General features: G+C 43.5%; 1 protein-coding gene across 2 annotated transcripts in view; it reads left to right on the plus strand.

Annotated features, from left to right (window-relative positions):
- SCFD2 (sec1 family domain containing 2) overlaps positions 1-19,561 on the plus strand; it is a 654,831-nt gene that overhangs the window by 124,178 nt on the left and 511,092 nt on the right. For both annotated transcript variants that reach the window (XM_077279771.1, XM_077279770.1), the window contains exon 4: positions 8,386-8,561. In XM_077279771.1, coding sequence (XP_077135886.1) covers positions 8,386-8,561 — 176 coding nt within the window. The remainder of the gene's footprint in view (positions 1-8,385; positions 8,562-19,561) is intronic.

Here is a 19,561-nt window from a genome sequence, read left to right on the forward strand (position 1 = left end):
GGTACTTGACACTGGACTTCAGGCATTTTGGCATTTCCTTCTCCCCAGTCTTCCTCCAGACTCTGGCACCTTGATTTCCGAATGACATGCAAAATTTGCTTTCATCAGAAAAAAGTACTTGGGACCACTTAGCAACAGTCCAGTGCTGCTTCTCTGTAGCCCAGGTCAGGCGCTTCTGCCGCTGTTTATGGTTCAAAAGTGGCTTTACCTGGGGAATGCGGCACCTGTAGCCCATTTCCTGCACACGCCTGTGCACGGTGGCTCTGGATGTTTCCACACCAGACTCAGTCCACTGCTTCCTCAGGTTCCCCAAGGTCTGGAATCGGTCCTTCTCCACAATCTTCCTCAGGGTCCGGTCACCTCTTCTCGTTGTACAGCGTTTTCTGCCACATTGTTTCCTTCCAACAGACTTACCATTGAGGTGCCTTGATACAGCACTCTGGGAACAGCCTATTTGTTGAGAAATTTCTTTCTGGGTCTTACCCTCTTGCTTGAGGGTGTCAATGATGGCCTTCTTGACATCTGTCAGGTCGCTAGTCTTACCCATGATGGGGGTTTTGAGTAATGAACCAGGCAGGGAGTTTTTAAAAGCCTCAGGTATCTTTTGCATGTGTTTAGAGTTAATTAGTTGATTCAGAAGATTAGGGTAATAGGTCGTTTAGAGAACCTTTTCTTGATATGCTAATTTATTGAGACAGGTTTTTTGGGTTATCAGGAGTTGTAGGCCAAAATCATCAGTATTAAAACAATAAAAGACCTGACAAATTTCAGTTGGTGGATAATGAATCTATAATATATGAAAGTTTAATTGTAATCATTACATTATGGTAAATAATGAAATTTAACACTATATGCTAATTTTTTGAGAAGGACCTGTATATATATATATATATATATATATATATATATATATATATATATATATATATATATATACACACACACACACACACACACACACACTTGTGCTCATCAGTGTACGGTACAGTATCTTGACAGAATTTTTGCTTTCTTGGCCTTTTTTCAGAGAATATGAATGATAACACCAAAACTTTTCCTCCACTCGTGATTAGTGGTTGGGTGAAGCCATTTATTGCCAAACTACTGTGTTTTCTCTTTTTAAATCATATTGACGACCCAAAATATCCAAATGACCCTGATCAAAAGTTCACATACCCTGGTGATTTTGCCCTGATAACATGCACAGAAGTTGACATAAATGGGTTTGAATGGCTACTAAAGGTAACATCCTCACCTGTGACCTGTTTGCTTGTAATCAGTGTGTGCATAAAAGCTGAGTGAGTTTCTGGGATCCAGACAGACTCTTGCATCTTTCATCCAGCCACTGATGTTTCTGGATCGTGAGTCATGGGGAATGAGCCATATTTACATCATTTCCTTTTTTTGGGGGGCACATAAAACATAAATTCCGTTGTTTGTGTGCTATTATTTTTTTTGCTGTTAACCGTGCAATAATGCTATAGCTTTATGTTGTGGGTCAGTACAAATATGACTATTACAGATTGATATTGAAAAAATGTTAAATGTTTTAATAATTTTGGACAATAAAAATGTTTTATAGAAAACTTACTTTATGCATCTTCACGTTCTGAGATATGACTTGAGTCTTACATAGCATGTTATATTAATCGCACCTAAATGTATTGAAAAGTTTGTATGTAAATTGTCTCTTCAGAGAGGAAGAGGACTAGGACTCTAGTGCCACCTAAATTTCAGTATCGACCCTTTATTCAGCCTTGCCATGTAAATTGCTGTTTCACTGCATCAGGTTATGTGCACACCACAATTTTGAATTGCCATTTTTCGGAAAATCATGTGAACATACTCAGCTGTGTGGCCATTAAATGGGTTGTCACTTATGGGCAGATTTTTTTTCTATAACTGAAACGCATGTATTTTGAACTAAATTGAAATTGGGTTTATCTGACATTTTGCACCGCAAGGCTCTGTATTTCCCTGCACATTCACCTTTGATGTAATTGTTAGTCGTAATCAGCTGAGAGGAGCTCAGAAAAAGACAAAAGCGTAACAACCTTTTTCGTCAGTCTGATGAAAATATTTATGCTTCTGTCTGTTTCTGAGCTCCTCTCAGCTGATTTAGGATTACCAACTACATCAAATTTGATTGTGCAGGGAAATACAGAGCCTTGCGGTGCAAAATGTCAGATAAACCCAATGAGCTCACTGACCGATTCTCAGTTAACTCATTCTGCATCCAACAATGGGCATTGCAACACAGAAGCTATAGAAGGCAAACAATGCAAAAAGTATAGTAAAACCCGAGTGCGAAAATGACTTTTTGCTCAAAATACATGTGATTTTAAATATTGTAATCAAAGGTATACAGCTCCTATAACTATGGAACTGCTTCAGATGCATTTTAAAACTGCAGTAGTACAACTATATTAAAGGACCGTACAGAGATCGTTCCAATGATCTTTTTACACCGAGGCCTGCTGTGATGATAAGGGGGCATTTACTACATCTAGAGCAGGGGTGGGGAACCTCGGGCCCCAGGGCCATTTACGGCCCTCGATGACCTTTTATCAGGCCCTCGGGCAGATTCTCAGGGACCACATTCTTGGGTAAGGAGCTGTATTTTGATGGCCACCAGCTCATTAATTTCTTCTTGCTCTGTTAGCACACACACGCAGTGTTCACCACTGGACACTGAAGGGCATGCAATGCAAGATTACTATATTATTAGAGTCAGGATGTACTTTGTGGGAGGAGTTTGTACGGCCCCCGAAGGATGGTATAAAGATCCAAATGGCCCCTGGCAGAAAAAAGATTCTAGAGGAAAGAATCATAATCAGCGATTCTTTATTGATTCTTTACTGTAAGAGCAGTGAGACTGTGACATGAAGTAAAGGTTGATTCACTATAAGGGTACGAGGAGGGTCTGGAGGCCTTTCTTTATAGATGTAATATGACAGGTTTGGGGCCTTAGATTGTGGGATAGGACATTTACCCAGGCAGCTCCTGTGATTGCTGTATGTGGAGTCAAGATGGCATTTCTCCCCTAATATTCGTGTCTGCCTTATGGGGGGTTTGCCTTCATTTTCAGCTATACGTTGAATGCGATGGACTTGTCTACTTTTATAAATGATGACATTGTGAAACCACTTTCCACTCTGGCATGGTGCACCTTCATTTTGGAGTGATTGCAAAGTGTGAACCCAGTCATATAAAACCCACAAGATGTTGGCGAAGACCAGACATGAAAAAGATAATCGTGGGTAAAATTGTAGCTAAGAACGATGCTGGATGGATCTGCAGACGATCTCTCGGACGTTGTGCTCTCCGCTGACATAACCTTCCCTCTTTAGTCCACTGCTGGAATTAGGAAATATATAATAAAAAAAATATTACTGCAGTGATTCTGAAGGTTGGCAGTGACAGCAGGGTCAGACATGGCCTTCCTTAAAGGGGTGGGTTCAAGTTTAAAAGCTATCCCTTAGTCACTAGAGGATTAATTTTCCAATCACTGGGGAGTCGGACCGCCATGTCCTCCACCGACCGCCATGTTCTCCACCGACCGCCATGTCCTCCACCGATCCCGTGAAGCAGGTACGGACTGGGGCTGAAATTCAGCCCTGGCATTTAAAATCACACAGGCCCATGTTGTCCCGTCCCGAGCACCAGATGGGATATATTACTAATATTACCCTGGATGGAGGAAAGGAAGATTTTATACAAGACCAACATTTCTAATGATATCTGTGGCTGCTGGGGTAAGTGACAGAGTCAGCAACTTTGTACTCAGTCACAACTCTTAACAGTATGGGTATCTTGAGAACACCGATTCTGTTAACAATGCAGCAGACAAGGCAGCCCATGACCAGACAGGCCCTTCTGGCATTTGCCAGAATTGCCAAATGGCCAGTCCGGCCCTGCCGTGAAGCATGAATGGAGCATACGTCGTTCATGTCCAGGCATCTTCGCCTCTGATGTGGGCAGTGTGATGAGGCTATTTCATCACGCCGCTGCTCATCATGGTGCGGAGATGAGCTCTCCTCTGCCCGAGTGCCAACACTAATTTCTTTATTTGTAATCGCGTCTAAAAGATACAAATACAGTTAAATGTAGATAACCGGGAACTGCCCTTCTGCTGACGCTGAAATCCGGATCGGAGACCCGGGCAAGTCCTCGGCAAAATGTAGTCCCCTGGGAGATGACTACGAGAACGTCGCCAAAGATAAGATGGCAGAAGTGACCATGAGCGGAAATAACCCAAACAATATATTCAAAGTTTAGCAAAACACAAAAGTTCCGTTTTCTGCAGTCCCATGAAAGTAGGCTTTTTAAAATGAAGATTTATGTAATGCTAAGTACTTTTAACACAAGTATTTAAGTAACAGACTTGTGTGGCTAAGGGCAAGTACTGCATGATATAAGTGTCTGGTCTTAGCCTGGTGAGCAGCGCCCTCTACAGGCACTCTGCTGCACCACCAGTCTGTATTACAAAGGTCAGGTCTGTTTATATTTCACAATGGAAATGAGAACCAGATGCTGAACGGCCCAAGGATTTCATTCAGTGTTTTCAGCATGGCAAAGGCTGCTTATGTTGTAGAATTTCCCTTCTTTTTTTAAGCTAATTTTTTAATAGCTTGTTTATATATGAAGTTTTTGTCATAATTATAAGACAGCTATTATTTAGCTCTGTAAGTGATCCTGGTAAGCTCCACTGGAAGAAAGAACGACACTATCTATTTCCCAGGGTGGTTATGGGGGTTGTATATTATATGAAGCCCATGGCTTGCAGTGATTCGGTCCGGCCCTTTGCTTTGTTAACCCTCCTGCTCCAGGCTCCCCATTTTGCGGAGGTCTCCGTGTTTTGGCTGGCGGGAGCCTCAGACTCGGTTGTACTGATGTTGCATGCAACATGTTATTTCAGGTGTTGATTCATGCTTACTTTAAAGAAATACAGTTTTTTTTCCCTTCTTTTGTACACTGCAGCTTGACAGATTAATGTTAAGCACTTTTGAAGAAAGCTGTCGGGCAGACCACAATCTGCTTTGCTTTTATCTTGCACTTTTATTTTCTTTAAACTAAAACTCTTAGAAAAAGAGGAAAATGAAATGACACAATCGCTTGTGGTGCATAAATGTAAGATTTTTCCATGGTTAGATACAAATACCTATTTTGCAACAGTGAATATTGTTCCAAGCCACAAATATAAACCAGGATCAGAATCTGTTAGGGGAGCACTAAACAAAGAGAATACTCCTTAATCTCCATTTTTTTGTTTCTTTAATACTGTTTTATCTTATGTGCAATTAAAGCTGAAAAATATATAAAGTATTCTTCTTTGTGTTCCCCAGGCGATCATCAATTTCTCCCTTTCTCTTCCTCACTTCTTTGTGTCTGGCTGTAAGAGAACTTGCTGCAGCAGAAGCCTCTCCCCTCTTCCCTGCCTACAGTAGGATACAAAGATGGTCAAGCCCCTTCCCCTTTAAGCTTTCAGTCAGTCACCAGTAGAAAGTAAAACTGATTTGTAGGAAAGTAACCCCTGTGTTACCTGCAGGATTTACTCCTTGATTCTGAAGCTTGCAGAAGCTGGTAATTATTGGGGACAGATTTATTTCCTTTATTGTGTTCCATGTCAAAAAGTCTGATAGTTCCGCACAGAATTGTTCTATAATTTTCATTCTCAAGCCCTAGAGCAGGTTATTGAGACACAATGTGCAGTTGTAGACTTTCCGAAAGCAGAGGAAATAACAATTGCATTCCTTAATGCACTTTTTAGACCTACGAAAATAAACTACAGCACAGTGCAAAAGTTTTAGGCAGGTGTGCAAAAAAATGCTGCAAAGCAAAAGTGCATAAAAAAAGGTTTATTTTTTATCAGTTAAAGAAATGCAAAGTGAATGGACAAAACAGGAATATAAAGCATAGCAATATTTGGTGTGACCACCTTTTGCCTTCAAAACAGCATCAATTCTTCTATGTGCAGAATTTTGAGGAACTCAACAGAGAGGTGGAGAATTCACTACAGATCTTCTCTGCGTAGAGGCTTGTGCGGATCCTTCTGTATCGTCGTGTAATCCCACACAGACTGGAAGATGGAGAGATCAGGGCTCTGTAGGGGCCGTATCGTCACTTCCTGGACTCCTTCTTCTTCTTTACACTGAAGACAATTGTTAATGCAGCACTTCTCCCTCCTCCTCTCATCAAAGTTTTTATCATCTTAATATATTGCAGTCATCATATTATAAAGCACTGTCTGCTTAAAATTCGTCATCTTGCCCTTCGACCCAGTTCATTTTTCTCTCTTCCATTAGGTCTATGACATCATGTGATTTACAAATAGGCTAGCTGAACCCTTCTAAGCTTGATATATAAACAGGGTCTCTTTTTCCATGCAGCGTCATCATTAGAACTACAATTCTACAACATTGTGAAAATTCTGGCAGGGGGGAGGAGCGGTGCAGCTGGGTCAGGAGTTGAAGAGGAGGTGGAGCTGGGTTACCAGGGACTTTACAGTGATGTAGAAATGTAGCTCTAATGATGACTCATGCTGTGAAAGACACCCTGTTTTTCATCTAGTCTGTTTATAATCACGTAATGCCATAAATAGAAAAGAGAATAATTAACTGGATTGGGGGAGGGGGGGAAAGTGGATCCTCTCCCCCTGTGAAGTAAGTGAAATGACATCATACCTTTTCTGATACATATGCTCAGCGTCGGACTGGAGCACCTTGGGCCCACCAGAGAAAATCATTCTTGGGGCCCACTATGCAGCTACATAGAAATAAATACAAGACCACCGATTGTGTGGTAACAAGCTATTTTCAGGGTATAATATAAGGGAGTACTCATCTTAATTACGTAACAATGATTGGGATAGCCCCCTCATAATATAATGTAGCCTCCTCATAGAATATAATGCAACCCTCATAGAATATAATGTAGCCCCCTCATTACCCTCTCCACCACCTCCATCATTGTCCTCATCACCACCTCCATCATTGCCCCTTCTACCACCTCCATCATTGCCTTCTCCCCCACTACCCCCATCATTGCCCTTTCCACCACATCTATCATTGCTTTCTCCCCATCATTGCCCATTCCACCACCTCCATCATTGCCTTCTCCACCACCACCACCATCATTGCCCTTTCCACCACAACCATCATTGCCTTCTCCCCAAGATCCCCATTATTGCTCTTTTGCCACCTCTGATTGTTTTCTCCCTCACCACCCACATCATTATCCGTTCCACCACCTCCATCATTGCCTCCTGCCCCACCACCCCATCATCCTTTTCACCTCCCCATCATTGCCTTCTCTCCCACCACCCCCATCATTGCTTTCTCCCCCACCACTCCCATCATTGGCCTCTCCTCCTTCATTGCCTTCTCCTCATCACCCCCATCATTGCCTTCTCCACCACCTACACACACACACACACACCTCTCTGCACGTTCCCCCGCAGACACACACATGGCACCATTCACGTCTCCACACGTTCCCCAGCAGCATCTTCTTCACCGGAAGCTTCCTCTCTGGCGCAGCCGCGTGCTGAATGCTGATGTCATCAAGCTGCGCTGCTGTATCAGACTGGACGCGTCGGGCATGAAGCAGTATGGATCCCTTCAGCTCTGCTCCGCTGCCATCTCCCGTAGGCAGCGGAGCTGCAGGCATCGCTCCTTGCCCACCGCATATGGTCCAGGGGCCCCTTGGGGCTGGATTAACAGACCAGATTACCCTCAGTGTTAGCCGCCTGCAGGGGCTCCCCTCCACCTCCGTTGCAGCCGCAGCAGCTTTACGTGTGGTATGTTAGCCGCAGCCTGTGGCTAACAGTGAAATGAATATTCACCCCTCTCCACGCCCATGGGGGCATGGGGAAGAGTGAATATTCATTTCTCTTTAGCAGCAGGGACAGGTTTCTGCCTCCTGTCTCCCCCTGCTGCTCTGCTGGCACTGGGCGGGCACCCCTGACTCAGGGGCCCCATAGCAGCTGCATGGTGTGCCGCTACTAGCGACAAGCCGCTGGCTGGGGGCCAATGGAGCAGTGTGGGTCCTAGGCAGCTGCTGGCCCTGTATGCTAGCAGGTGTCAGTGCCTGGGCCCTCCGGAGAATCCTCCTGTTTTCCGATGGGCCAGTCCGACCCTGCATATGCTCAGAAGTTGTGTCTGCTGGCACTCCTTTTTGTCTTTTCTATAGCGGAGATGTAGAGGTGTATGTCCTTCAAGAGTCATGTGTTCAAGGCATAAGAGCTGGATTCTAACTGGCAAAAAAAAACCATTAAAAAAATGAATGCAGGAATTTTTTGTATTTGTTTACTTTGCTATTTTGTGTGTTGAAAGTCTATATCTACATATAATATTTTATAATGTTGACTTTGTTTGTTATTCGCAGGTAGAGTGACTCCTGAACAACTCAAATCCCATGCCCTGGTCTTCAAACAAAGCAAACAAGCTTTAGAAAACCACTGTGGTCTGCTTCAGCTGGCGTTAGCCGCAGTCCAGGCATTAAAACATCCTGAATGCTCCAAGTGGGACACCTTACTGGCATTTGAAAGGCTTGTCTTGCAGGTAAATTCTATATATAGCTTAATTTTTCAGCTACAATAAAACTGCAGATAAAAACCCATGCAGAGTAAAAAGTTCATATCAACAAGGAATTATAGGAAATGTACCACTAACAAAGTTCATGTGTGGCCATGAATGGTATAATGTCTGTGTCCGACCATACAGAGCTGCTCCAATTCATGGTCAGCCCATTGCCAGGGTAAGCATAACTCACTTATGATAAGAGAGTATACAGCAGGGCTGTGGAGTCGGATTCGGAGCCCATTTTGGTGGAGTTGGAGTCGGAAGTTTGGCTTACCAACTCCACAGCCCTGGTATACAGACTACTTTCAGAGGTAATGCATTTCCATGCCTGTTTTATCACAGGATTGAGTGTTTCTGCCATATCAACCGTCATGTGAGCACGTCATAAATCAAGTCATTGACTTGCTGTACAAGCTCAACACATGCTAGAGCTCCTATGTCACTGACTTGATTTATGATGTGCTCAGAGGTCCAGAAACGCAGCAGAAGCACACGCTCCTGTGATAAAACAGGCAGAGAAATGTTACATCAGAAAGCAGCAGCTCGAGCAATTCTGCATGGTTGGACACACCAAACAACAGTACATAACAGGGTTACATTTATTAAGATTATTTCAAAACAGGAACATTTTCTTGAAACACCACTCCAGCAGTTTTTTTATATTTTACCACTGGAGTGGTGCTTCTAATCTAAGGTCCCTGACCCTACTTACCTGCCGCCCTCTTCCCTTCTACCGCCGCTGCTCTTGTCAGTCTCCAGCAGTTTGTGACCTGCTAGACCCAGTGTTTCATGGAGCCAGCCAGAGGACACTTTCTCAATGCAAGTCTGCGAGAGCCTCGTTCTGCCTCTCATAGATTGGCAGTGAGAGCTCCTGACATCTCGCCAGTCAGAAGTTGCAGTTACAAGATGGTGCTGCGGGACTGGACCAGCACTAAAAAAAAGTGAAGCTGCCAAAGGTTGAGTATACAGGGACCTTAAGTTAGAAGCACCACTCTAGTGCTGAAAAAATTGCTGGAGTAATGCTTTAACACATCAATTTGTGGAACTTATTGTTATTGCAAGATCTGTTGATGAAAATGTAGTAAACTAATTAAAGCTGCCAAAAAGGAAACAGAGAAGCACATTGCTAAGGAGAGTAAAACTAATCCCAAACTGTTCTTCAACTACATCAATAGTAAAAGAATAAAAACTGAAAATGTAGGCCCCTTAAAAAATAGTGAGGAAAGAATGGTTGTAGATGACGAGGAAAAGGCTAACATATTAAACACCTTCTTCTCCACGGTATTCACGATGGAAAATGAAATGCTAGGTGAAATCCCAAGAAACAATGAAAACCCTATATTAAGGGTCACCAATCTAACCCAAGAAGAGGTGCGAAACCGGCTAAATAAGATTAAAATAGATAAATCTCCGGGTCCGGATGGCATACACCCACGAGTACTAAGAGAACTAAGTAATGTAATAGATAAACCATTATTTCTTATTTTTAGGGACTCTATAGCGACGGGGTCTGTTCCGCAGGACTGGCGCATAGCAAATGTGGTGCCAATATTCAAAAAGGGCTCTAAAAGTGAACCTGGAAATTATAGGCCAGTAAGTCTAACCTCTACTGTTGGTAAAATATTTGAAGGGTTTCTGAAGGATGTTATTCTGGATTATCTCAATGAGAATAACTGTTTAACTCCATATCAGCATGGGTTTATGAGAAATCGCTCATGTCAAACCAATCTAATCAGTTTTTATGAAGAGGTAAGCTATAGGCTGGACCACGGTGAGTCATTGGACGTGGTATATCTCGATTTTTCCAAAGCGTTTGATACCGTGCCGCACAAGAGGTTGGTACACAAAATGAGAATGCTTGGTCTGGGGGAAAATGTGTGTAAATGGGTTAGTAACTGGCTTAGTGATAGAAAGCAGAGGGTGGTTATAAATGGTATAGTCTCTAACTGGGTCGCTGTGACCAGTGGGGTACCGCAGGGGTCGGTATTGGGACCTGTTCTCTTCAACATATTCATTAATGATCTGGTAGAAGGTTTACACAGCAAAATATTGATATTTGCAGATGATACAAAACTATGTAAAGCAGTTAATACAAGAGAAGATAGTATTCTGCTACAGATGGATCTGGATAAGTTGGAAACTTGGGCTGAAAGGTGGCAGATGAGGTTTAACAATGATAAATGTAAGGTTATACACATGGGAAGAAGGAATCAATATCACCATTACACACTGAACGGGAAACCACTGGGTAAATCTGACAGGGAGAAGGACTTGGGGATCCTAGTTAATGATAAACTTACCTGGAGCAGCCAGTGCCAAGCAGCAGCTGCCAAGGCAAACAGGATCATGGGGTGCATTAAAAGAGGCCTGGATACACATGATGAGAGCATTATACTGCCTCTGTACAAATCCCTAGTTAGACCGCACATGGAGTACTGTGTCCAGTTTTGGGCACCGGTGCTCAGGAAGGATATAATGGAACTAGAGAGAGTACAAAGGAGGGCAACAAAGTTAATAAAGGGGATGGGAGAACTACAATACCCAGATAGATTAGCGAAATTAGGATTATTTAGTCTAGAAAAAAGACGACTGAGGGGCGATCTAATAACCATGTATAAGTATATAAGGGGACAATACAAATATCTCGCTGAGGATCTGTTTATACCAAGGAAGGTGACGGGCACAAGGGGGCATTCTTTGCATCTGGAGGAGAGAAGGTTTTTCCACCAACATAGAAGAGGATTCTTTACTGTTAGGGCAGTGAGAATCTGGAATTCCTTGCCTGAGGAGGTGGTGATGGCGAACTCAGTCGAGGGGTTCAAGAGAGGCCTGGATGTCTTCCTGGAGCAGAACAATATTGTATCATACAATTATTAGGTTCTGTAGAAGGATGTAGATCAGGGGATTTATTATGATGGAATATAGGAATATAGGCTGAACTGGATGGACAAATGTCTTTTTTCGGCCTTACTAACTATGTTACTATGTTACTATGTTACTAGTTTGTTTGTGGGGCCACCCCTCGTAAATGTCTGCTGGGTAGCTCCCCTCTGGTTTCTCAATGCTTTCTCAACTTTTCCATGTTTTTGTATGGGGAGAAACTTGTCAATCAAGCCATCCCAGGCGGCAGGAAGATGGAGGGGAACCGCCTAGGTGACAAGATTGTATTCATTACAGCCTTTCCGAGTAAAATCTAGTTCACTGTACAGAGGGCCCGGTCAGGATTTCATGCTGCCCGCGTTTAGGGAAGAGTGTAAGTGACTACAGGTTCCCTTTAATGCCAATTACTGTTACCAAGTACCAGAACCTGAAATACTTAATGCTAGCTGTTACTAGCTGCCAGCTTGATATTACTGTGTGCCAGTGCCTGCATATAATTGCCATTTCCTAAAGTCACTGACTGCCAATTGCTATTCTTGTCTCTATGTGGGAGGATTGAGGATGGGATTGCAAAAGTATGGAAACCTAAAAAGGAGCAATCCATCCTCATCACTCTGTTAGGGTCTCACAAAAGTTACCAGACAGCAGAAGCTAATACAAGTAGTGATTATACGGAGTCTAGTATGTGATAGGAGGCGAGCTGAAGTAATGCAAGTCCAGGCCGGCAGCACGGTGCAAGGGTCGGCAGAGGATGAATGTGTAAAAGGTTAATGAAATGTGAAAGAGCCCTCTGTGCTTACAAACTGCACAAAGATGGATGGCATCACTATATTACTCTTGGTTTTGGCTGTGAGAAGTGTTTTTAGCTGTAACTTTTGCACACACCACAGTAGTGAGCTTCATCATGTGTAAAAACAAGGCTGGCTAACTTCTTAACCTTTTAAAAGTTAGACGGGTGGGTGTAGTCATGCACCATCCTGCCCGTACTTCACCCACTTTCACAAATATAGCTGGGACCCAAGAAAAAAACCTCAACATCGCTAAATTTTTGTTCAATTTCTGAGTTGCTCGAACAATGTTTGACTTTTGGAGGGGCACACACACTTTAAGGAATCGGGACCGTAGTCCCCAGATGGCTGTGTGGATAATTATTAGGCAAGTGAGTATTTTGACCATATCATTATTTTTCTGTATATTTTCCACCTCCGAGCTGTATAAATGTGGATTCCTATTGGACGAAGCAGATCAGGTGATGTGTATTGGTGTAATGAGGGGGTGAGGCCTAAGGATACAACGTCCTTTATCACGGTGTGCAGAATTATTAGGCAGCTTGTTTTCCTCAGGCAAAATGGGCCAAAAAAGAGATTTACTTGACTCTGAAAAGTCAAAAATTGTTACAACTCGTACAGCAGAGGGATTCAGCACTCTTGAAATTGCTGTGATATTGGAGTGTGATCACAGAACCATCAAAAGTTTTGCTTAAAATAGTCACCAGGTGTGCAAAAAAAAAAAGGAAAAAAAGACGCCTAGATTTCAGAAGAATGAAATGTGAATCCTCCAGTGCTGTCATATCCCAGAACTGCAACCTTCTTCGAGGCCCAGAAATACAAGGTGCTCAGTGCTCAGAGACATGGCCGAGGTAAGGAAGGCTGAAATCCAACCACCACTGAGCAAGACACAGAAGGGGAAACGTCAAGACTGGGCCAAGACTTATCTGAAGACAGGTTTTTCCAAGGTTTTATGGACTGATGAGATGACAGTGACTCTTAACGGACTGCATAGATGGGCTCGGGACTGGATCAGTAACCAGCACAGACCTTCACTTCAACGCAAACGGCAGCAGGGTGGGGGTCGGGTACTGCTATGGGCTGGTATTATTAAATATCAACTAGTTCACATTTTCGAGTTGAACATGGACTCAAATCAACTTACAAACCTACTGTCACTTCTTAGAAGACACTTTCTTCAAGCAGCGGCACAGTACGAAGTCTGCGTCTTTCAAGAAAACCATGATTTTTATGCCGGCCGATACCTAATTGCATGCATTAAAGTCCTCCATGGCTTGACTGACAGGAAAGACCTTAAAGATGAAAGAAAAATGACATGGCCCCTTCCTCATCTGGCCTAAACCCTATTAAGTAAACGTGTGCCCTTCCTAAATGGGAGATCTATGGTGAAGGAAAACAGTCAGCTCTCTGAATAGTGTCTGGGGACTGTGGTTGGTGCTGCCCTAAAGGTGATCATCAACAGATTAAGAAGCTGACAGACTCCATAGCTGGAAGGTTTATGGCTGTTATTGAAAAGAAGGGCGGCTCTATTGGCCACTGATATTTTTTTTGAAATGTCAGAAATTTATTTTGTACATGTTGAGTTGTTTGGTTATTATTCTCACCTTAAAGGGAACCTGTCACCAGGTTTTTCTCATATAAAGTAGGGCCAGCACCTGTAAGCCCTCAAACACAGTATCCTAGAATGCTGTATATGTGTCCCCAATCCGCTCTGTATAACACAAAAAATAGCTTTTATTATCCTCATTACGACGTGGTCTGTCCAATGGGCATCACGGGTCTTGGTCCGACACCTCCTCTTCTGATTGCCGTCCTCGTTCCCTGCTTCATGTGTATGACTCGCCCAACGTCATCCATGCAGTGTCCATAGCATTGTGCTCCTGCGCTGGCGCACTTCTCTCTGCCCTCGGCAAAGTATTGTAGTGCGAATATGTGAGGAAACGGCTAATAGCACCGGCACATTCGCACTACAATACTTTGCTCTGCCCTCGACAGGACAGTGAGAAGTGCGCCAGCACAGGAGCACGATGCCATGGACACTGCGTGGATGACCTAGGAAGTATCCTCACACGAAGCAGGGAAGGAGGATGGCATTGTAAGAAGAGAGAAGGCACCGGATCAAGATCAACGACGCCCATCGGACGGACCGCCCCATAGGTGTGGATAATAAAAGGTCTTTATTGTTTTATGGAGCGCGCATCGGGGACATGTATACAGCATTCTAGTATACTTTATCTGAGGGCTTACAGGTGCTGGCCCTACTTTATATCAGAAAAACCTGGTGACGGGTTTCCTTTAAGAGATGAAAATAATCAATTCAGGTGGAAAAATTTCCGTTTCTCATTTATTTGCCTCAGAATTCTGCAGTTTTTCTCACTTTTACTTTTCTTACATTTTCAGGTTTGTTAAATTTTGAATAATTCAATTAAACATCAAAATACAAATCTCTTACTAATTGTTCACACAGAGTATGATTTTTTCTGAAACGCTGCAGTGTAAGCGTAGAACTTACCTGACTACAATTGTGAAGCCGGTGTCTGATTCACGGGCCCGAACCACGGACAGCATGAATCTAATGGCAAAGCTGCCTTACGACCTCTGTCTGATGATTATAGAGGGTCTGTGATACCAATAATGTTCGCTACCTTTGATAGTTCATTGATAATAATAATGTGGTTATTCCAGACTCAAGTAATATAATATATCGCAACGTTGTTTTGTAACTCTTGTAAACCACAAAGAAGACACTTTATAAACAAACCCTCACATTTTCCCCGGTGACCGTCTTCACTGCAGTGTTTGGTTTGGTGGGTTGTATAATGCTCGCTGGTTGTTCTGCGCTCACATGCAACACGTCTCTCTGAGTCTGTGGAACTATATAGCGATTCATTTTACCATGATATAACTAATATTCCTCTGTAATATGTTGTCACTGGCACTCTCATGATAGCAGCACACCTGGTGCATCGCTGCCCCTTATGTGACAGTATTGTAGATTGCCTTCCATTAGTGAAATCTGCTTTCATCACCTCTTCATTCCACGCACTGTACGGAGTCTCCATCACCGGCATCTGCAGATTAATGTAAAGTAATTACTTAGCAAATAACCTTCCAGCAAGTCCATGAGTCCATGCAGTGTTCACAGTGCGTTTTATATGGTAACCATTTGGAGCCGTTATGCAGTTGGCTAGGTCGGCCATTGTGGTTAAGAAAAGTTATTGATACAGTAAACCTTATTCTCCTGGACGCCTCTGTATGGAATAGTTTAGTCTGTTTACTCTCCTATATAAAGAAGTACAGTGTGCTGAAAGGGGTTAAAAAATAATAAATTCTCTCTTATAATACTCTCCTCTCCCCTCTCATGTTCTCAAGTTGTAGCTCCTTCGGGGTCTACTAGAGCGGACTGCTAGACCTTCGGCACGTTAAGCCACATGCACATCATTAATGTCTATGTGACGTAGGTCGCATCTTGTGTATGTGGTCTCCAGGCACGGAGCTGCAGGAACAGATGAGGGACGAGGTGGGAATCATGTGCTATTATTTTTGAACCCCTTCTCGGCCCACTATTTATTATGCTTTTAGATCTGGAGAAACTTCACAGAATAATAAATGTCTTCAAATGACAATCAGGACACTTTTGAATCACATCACATTACAAATCAAATTTCCTGACCTCCTAATACAAGGACAATTTGGGAGATTTGCTCATCTCGAATATTCGCATGTTTCCAGTTTTCTGTTGAAAAAAAAAGTTATCAGCCACGCATAGGATGGTTGATAACTTGTTGTTCGGATGTTGTCCAACCAATTAACAGAAAATGCCTCTTCAGCCCTGTTAAAATGGAGTTGCAGTGCACATGCTTGACAAAGGACCGTGCAGGTCTGAAACATGTTGCCTGTGAGAGCAGCGGGTATTTCCTTTCTGCCTTTTTAATTTTTGTGCTGTTGCTTTCAACCATTTGTTGTGCCTTTTTTTATTACTGGATCAATAAAGCAATTTTTTATGAAGATGTGAGTGCTTTGTTATCTTTTGGACTGACCTGCACTCCAATCATGCCCTATGGCGTTGCCAAGCTCTGCAGAACCATAGAGAATGAATGGAGCGAGAGTCGAGTGTCCTACCTGTCACGCCATTTTGTAGCGGGATATAAGTTGCTCGATCTGCTGATCAGTGCAGGTTCTAGGGATACCTACCAATCGGCAAATTATCTCCTGTCCCGTGGATAAGTGATAACTTTTTTCCACCCCTTTAACTTTATTGAAACCACAATAACCATTTAAATGTATTGGATATTATAAAAATAAAAAAGTAAAATTACAACACCCTTCCGATTCTTTGCTGTAAAATAGTATGGTGGCAAGTTACAAAGAAAATGTGGCCGGTTCCATCCCCTCCGATTATGTCTGAATCGGATTGAAAGCATAAGACTAATAAAACAAGCCGTAAAGACTTTTTCTCTAAAGTAAAATAAATGGTGTTTATCTAACTCCCAGGGCATCGCTCACGTATGACGTTTCATTTCCTGTCTTATTTTTTTTACCTTTATGTCTTTCCCTGAATGTTGTTATTGTGGAGGCGGGCGCTCTGCCCACGGTGCAGTGTGGGACATATCATCTTTTAAGGATTATTTTCTATAATAATGACAAAGAATACAGGGATTTATCAGACAGATGTGTTCCATGTGCTGGACGGCTTCCCAGAAATAACCATTAAGAGCGTTTCATTAATTCCTTTTATCATTAGTTTCTTTGTACTAGATGTGTAAGATGCAAAGGTTCAGGAGAGTCGGGGCTGTGAACCGTGCGGTTTTTCTAGTAAGCGCTGAGGTAATCTGCTCTAGTATAGGTGATCTCACTGGGATAGGGCTGGCCGGCAAGATGGATTCCTAGGGTTACTTCACATTTCTCATTTTAATTACAAAAGAGGAAAAAGCACCACGGGGCTCCAGTTATCTGCACTGACAGGAAAGCGCTGTGATTGGCACCACGGGGCTCCAGTTATCTGCACTGACAGGAAAGCGCTGTGATTGGCACCACGGGGCTCCAGTTATCTGCACTGACAGGAAAGCGCTGTGATTGGCACCACGGGGCTCCAGTTATCTGCACTGACAGGAAAGCGCTGTGATTGGCACCACGGGGCTCCAGTTATCTGCACTGACAGGAAAGCGCTGTGATTGGCACCACGGGGCTCCAGTTATCTGCACTGACAGGAAAGCGCTGTGATTGGCACCACGGGGCTCCAGTTATCTGCACTGACAGGAAAGCGCTGCGATGGGCTGCTCTTTTCTTCACAGTCAGTTTTCGCGGTATTGATGAATGAGGCCCAGTTGTCGGTCAAGTTCATTCTTTTGAGATTTTTCTTAGTTTTATCAGAAAGCTATATATGGCCAATATTTTATCACTTACATCAATTATCATCCCTGTGATGGTGGAGTTGGGGATTACTCACTGCATAACTAGGAGAATTTGTCAGTCAGCAGGTGAAGAGGTGGTCAATTTCATCTGTTCAGACAACATCCTCCTAAATGCTGTGGTCCACCGAGTAAAATAAAGAAAGCTTATACCCACCTTGTTCCTTTCCAGCAATGTTAGTGCCAGAACTACTCATGTGACATTGCTGTGTTGCAGCCAATCAGTTGCTTCTTTGCTCACACTTCCATTGTCCTAGGGAACTGTGAGCACTGCAGCCCACCAGCGGCCACCGATCAGCTGCAGCACTCATGTGTTAGAACAATGTCATAAGATTGCTGGAACGGTGTCAGTATTGGAGGTTAATATAAAGTTTTATTTTACACAGGGGACATAACATTTAAGGCTACTTTCACACATCCGTCGGTATTGGGACGTCGCAAACCGTCGGCCTGACGTACCGACGGACATTGTGCTAAATTTAGCACAAAGTGGGCAGCGGATGCAGTTTTACAACGCATCCGCTGCCCATTGTGAGTTTCGGGGAGGAGAGGGCGGAGTTCCGGCCACGCATGTGCGGTCGGAACTGGCTGATTCGACGGACGAAAAAACATTACATTGAACGTTTTTTCATCACGACGGACCGCTAAAATACGACGCATCCATCGCACGACAGATGCGACATGTGGCCATCCGTCGCAATCCGTCGTCCATTAAAGTGTATGGCAAAAAAACGGATCCTGCGGGCACATTTGCAGGATCCATTTTTTGGCAATAATGACGGATTGCGACGGAGCCCAGAAGATGGAAGTGTGAAAGTAGCCTAAGAGGAGGTTGTTCAAGCAGTGGACCACACCTTTAAAGGATTGCTTCTTTCCCAGTAAGTGAAGACATATCATAGTTATATTCTACAGTCACTTAACGACCCTCCAGGTTTCCCACCAGTTCTAAGAATGAATGATCTGCGGCACTGCCTCCTTTTCAGACTTTCTCCTCTGCACCAATTTGTCTATGGCCACCTACTGTACTACAGCCGAGTTCAGTTCCCTCAACAGCCAAGTGGCTACGGCCTCCACTGTGTGTGGAGAAAACTGAGAAAGGGATGCAGCTCTGGAGAAACTCTGGAGAAGCTCTGCTTCCGCTTTATTTTTTTTCGATCAGTTGATCCTCCAACATATTAAGTGTTGTTAAGCCTTGTAGCAGTACACCTTCACTTACTGTGATGGGAATGCACCTTTAAGACTTTGATGATGAGCACCTTACATGTATGGCACAAGTGGGAGGTGGGTGTATGGAGGAGTGGGCTCAGGAGCTGATCCTGTCCTATTCCCAGCAGAAGATGGTGGTGTTACTCTGCCATCACCTGATAAAAATGAGGCTGAGCTCTAAAAATGCAAATGTCAATTTCTGACAATAACATTTAAAGTGTGTGGCAAAATAGTTTGCTGCTTCACACTCCCTTTGCACTTAGGTTGACCATTATTTTTCAAGACTTCTGCCCTTCGTCCTGACAGCTGAATGTCAGCTTCTGGGCCAATGTAGGCTGATGGCTACTTATTCTTGTCTAATCAGTGCTTGAGGTTAATCATAGTTGTTTGTGCACCCACCTTTTGAGCATTGGCCACAGGTTCACAATGTGATTGAGAGGTGGGAATTTTCCTGGCCATGGACTCAAAATTTCAATGTTTCTTCATCGGCCACTTAGCTATCAATTTTGCCTTGTGACACTGTGCGCCATCATACTGAAGAAAGCATTGCTCATCACCAAATTGCTCTTGGGTAGTTGGAAGAAGTTAAGGTACCGTCACATTAAGCGACGCTGCAGCGATAGCGACAGCGATGCCGATCGCTGCAGCGTCGCTGTTTGGTCGCTGGAGAGCTGTCACACAGACCGCTCTCCAG

This window comes from Ranitomeya variabilis, chromosome 1 (assembly GCF_051348905.1).
Source record: "Ranitomeya variabilis isolate aRanVar5 chromosome 1, aRanVar5.hap1, whole genome shotgun sequence".
In the NCBI taxonomy this organism is placed as follows: Eukaryota; Metazoa; Chordata; class Amphibia; order Anura; family Dendrobatidae; genus Ranitomeya; species Ranitomeya variabilis.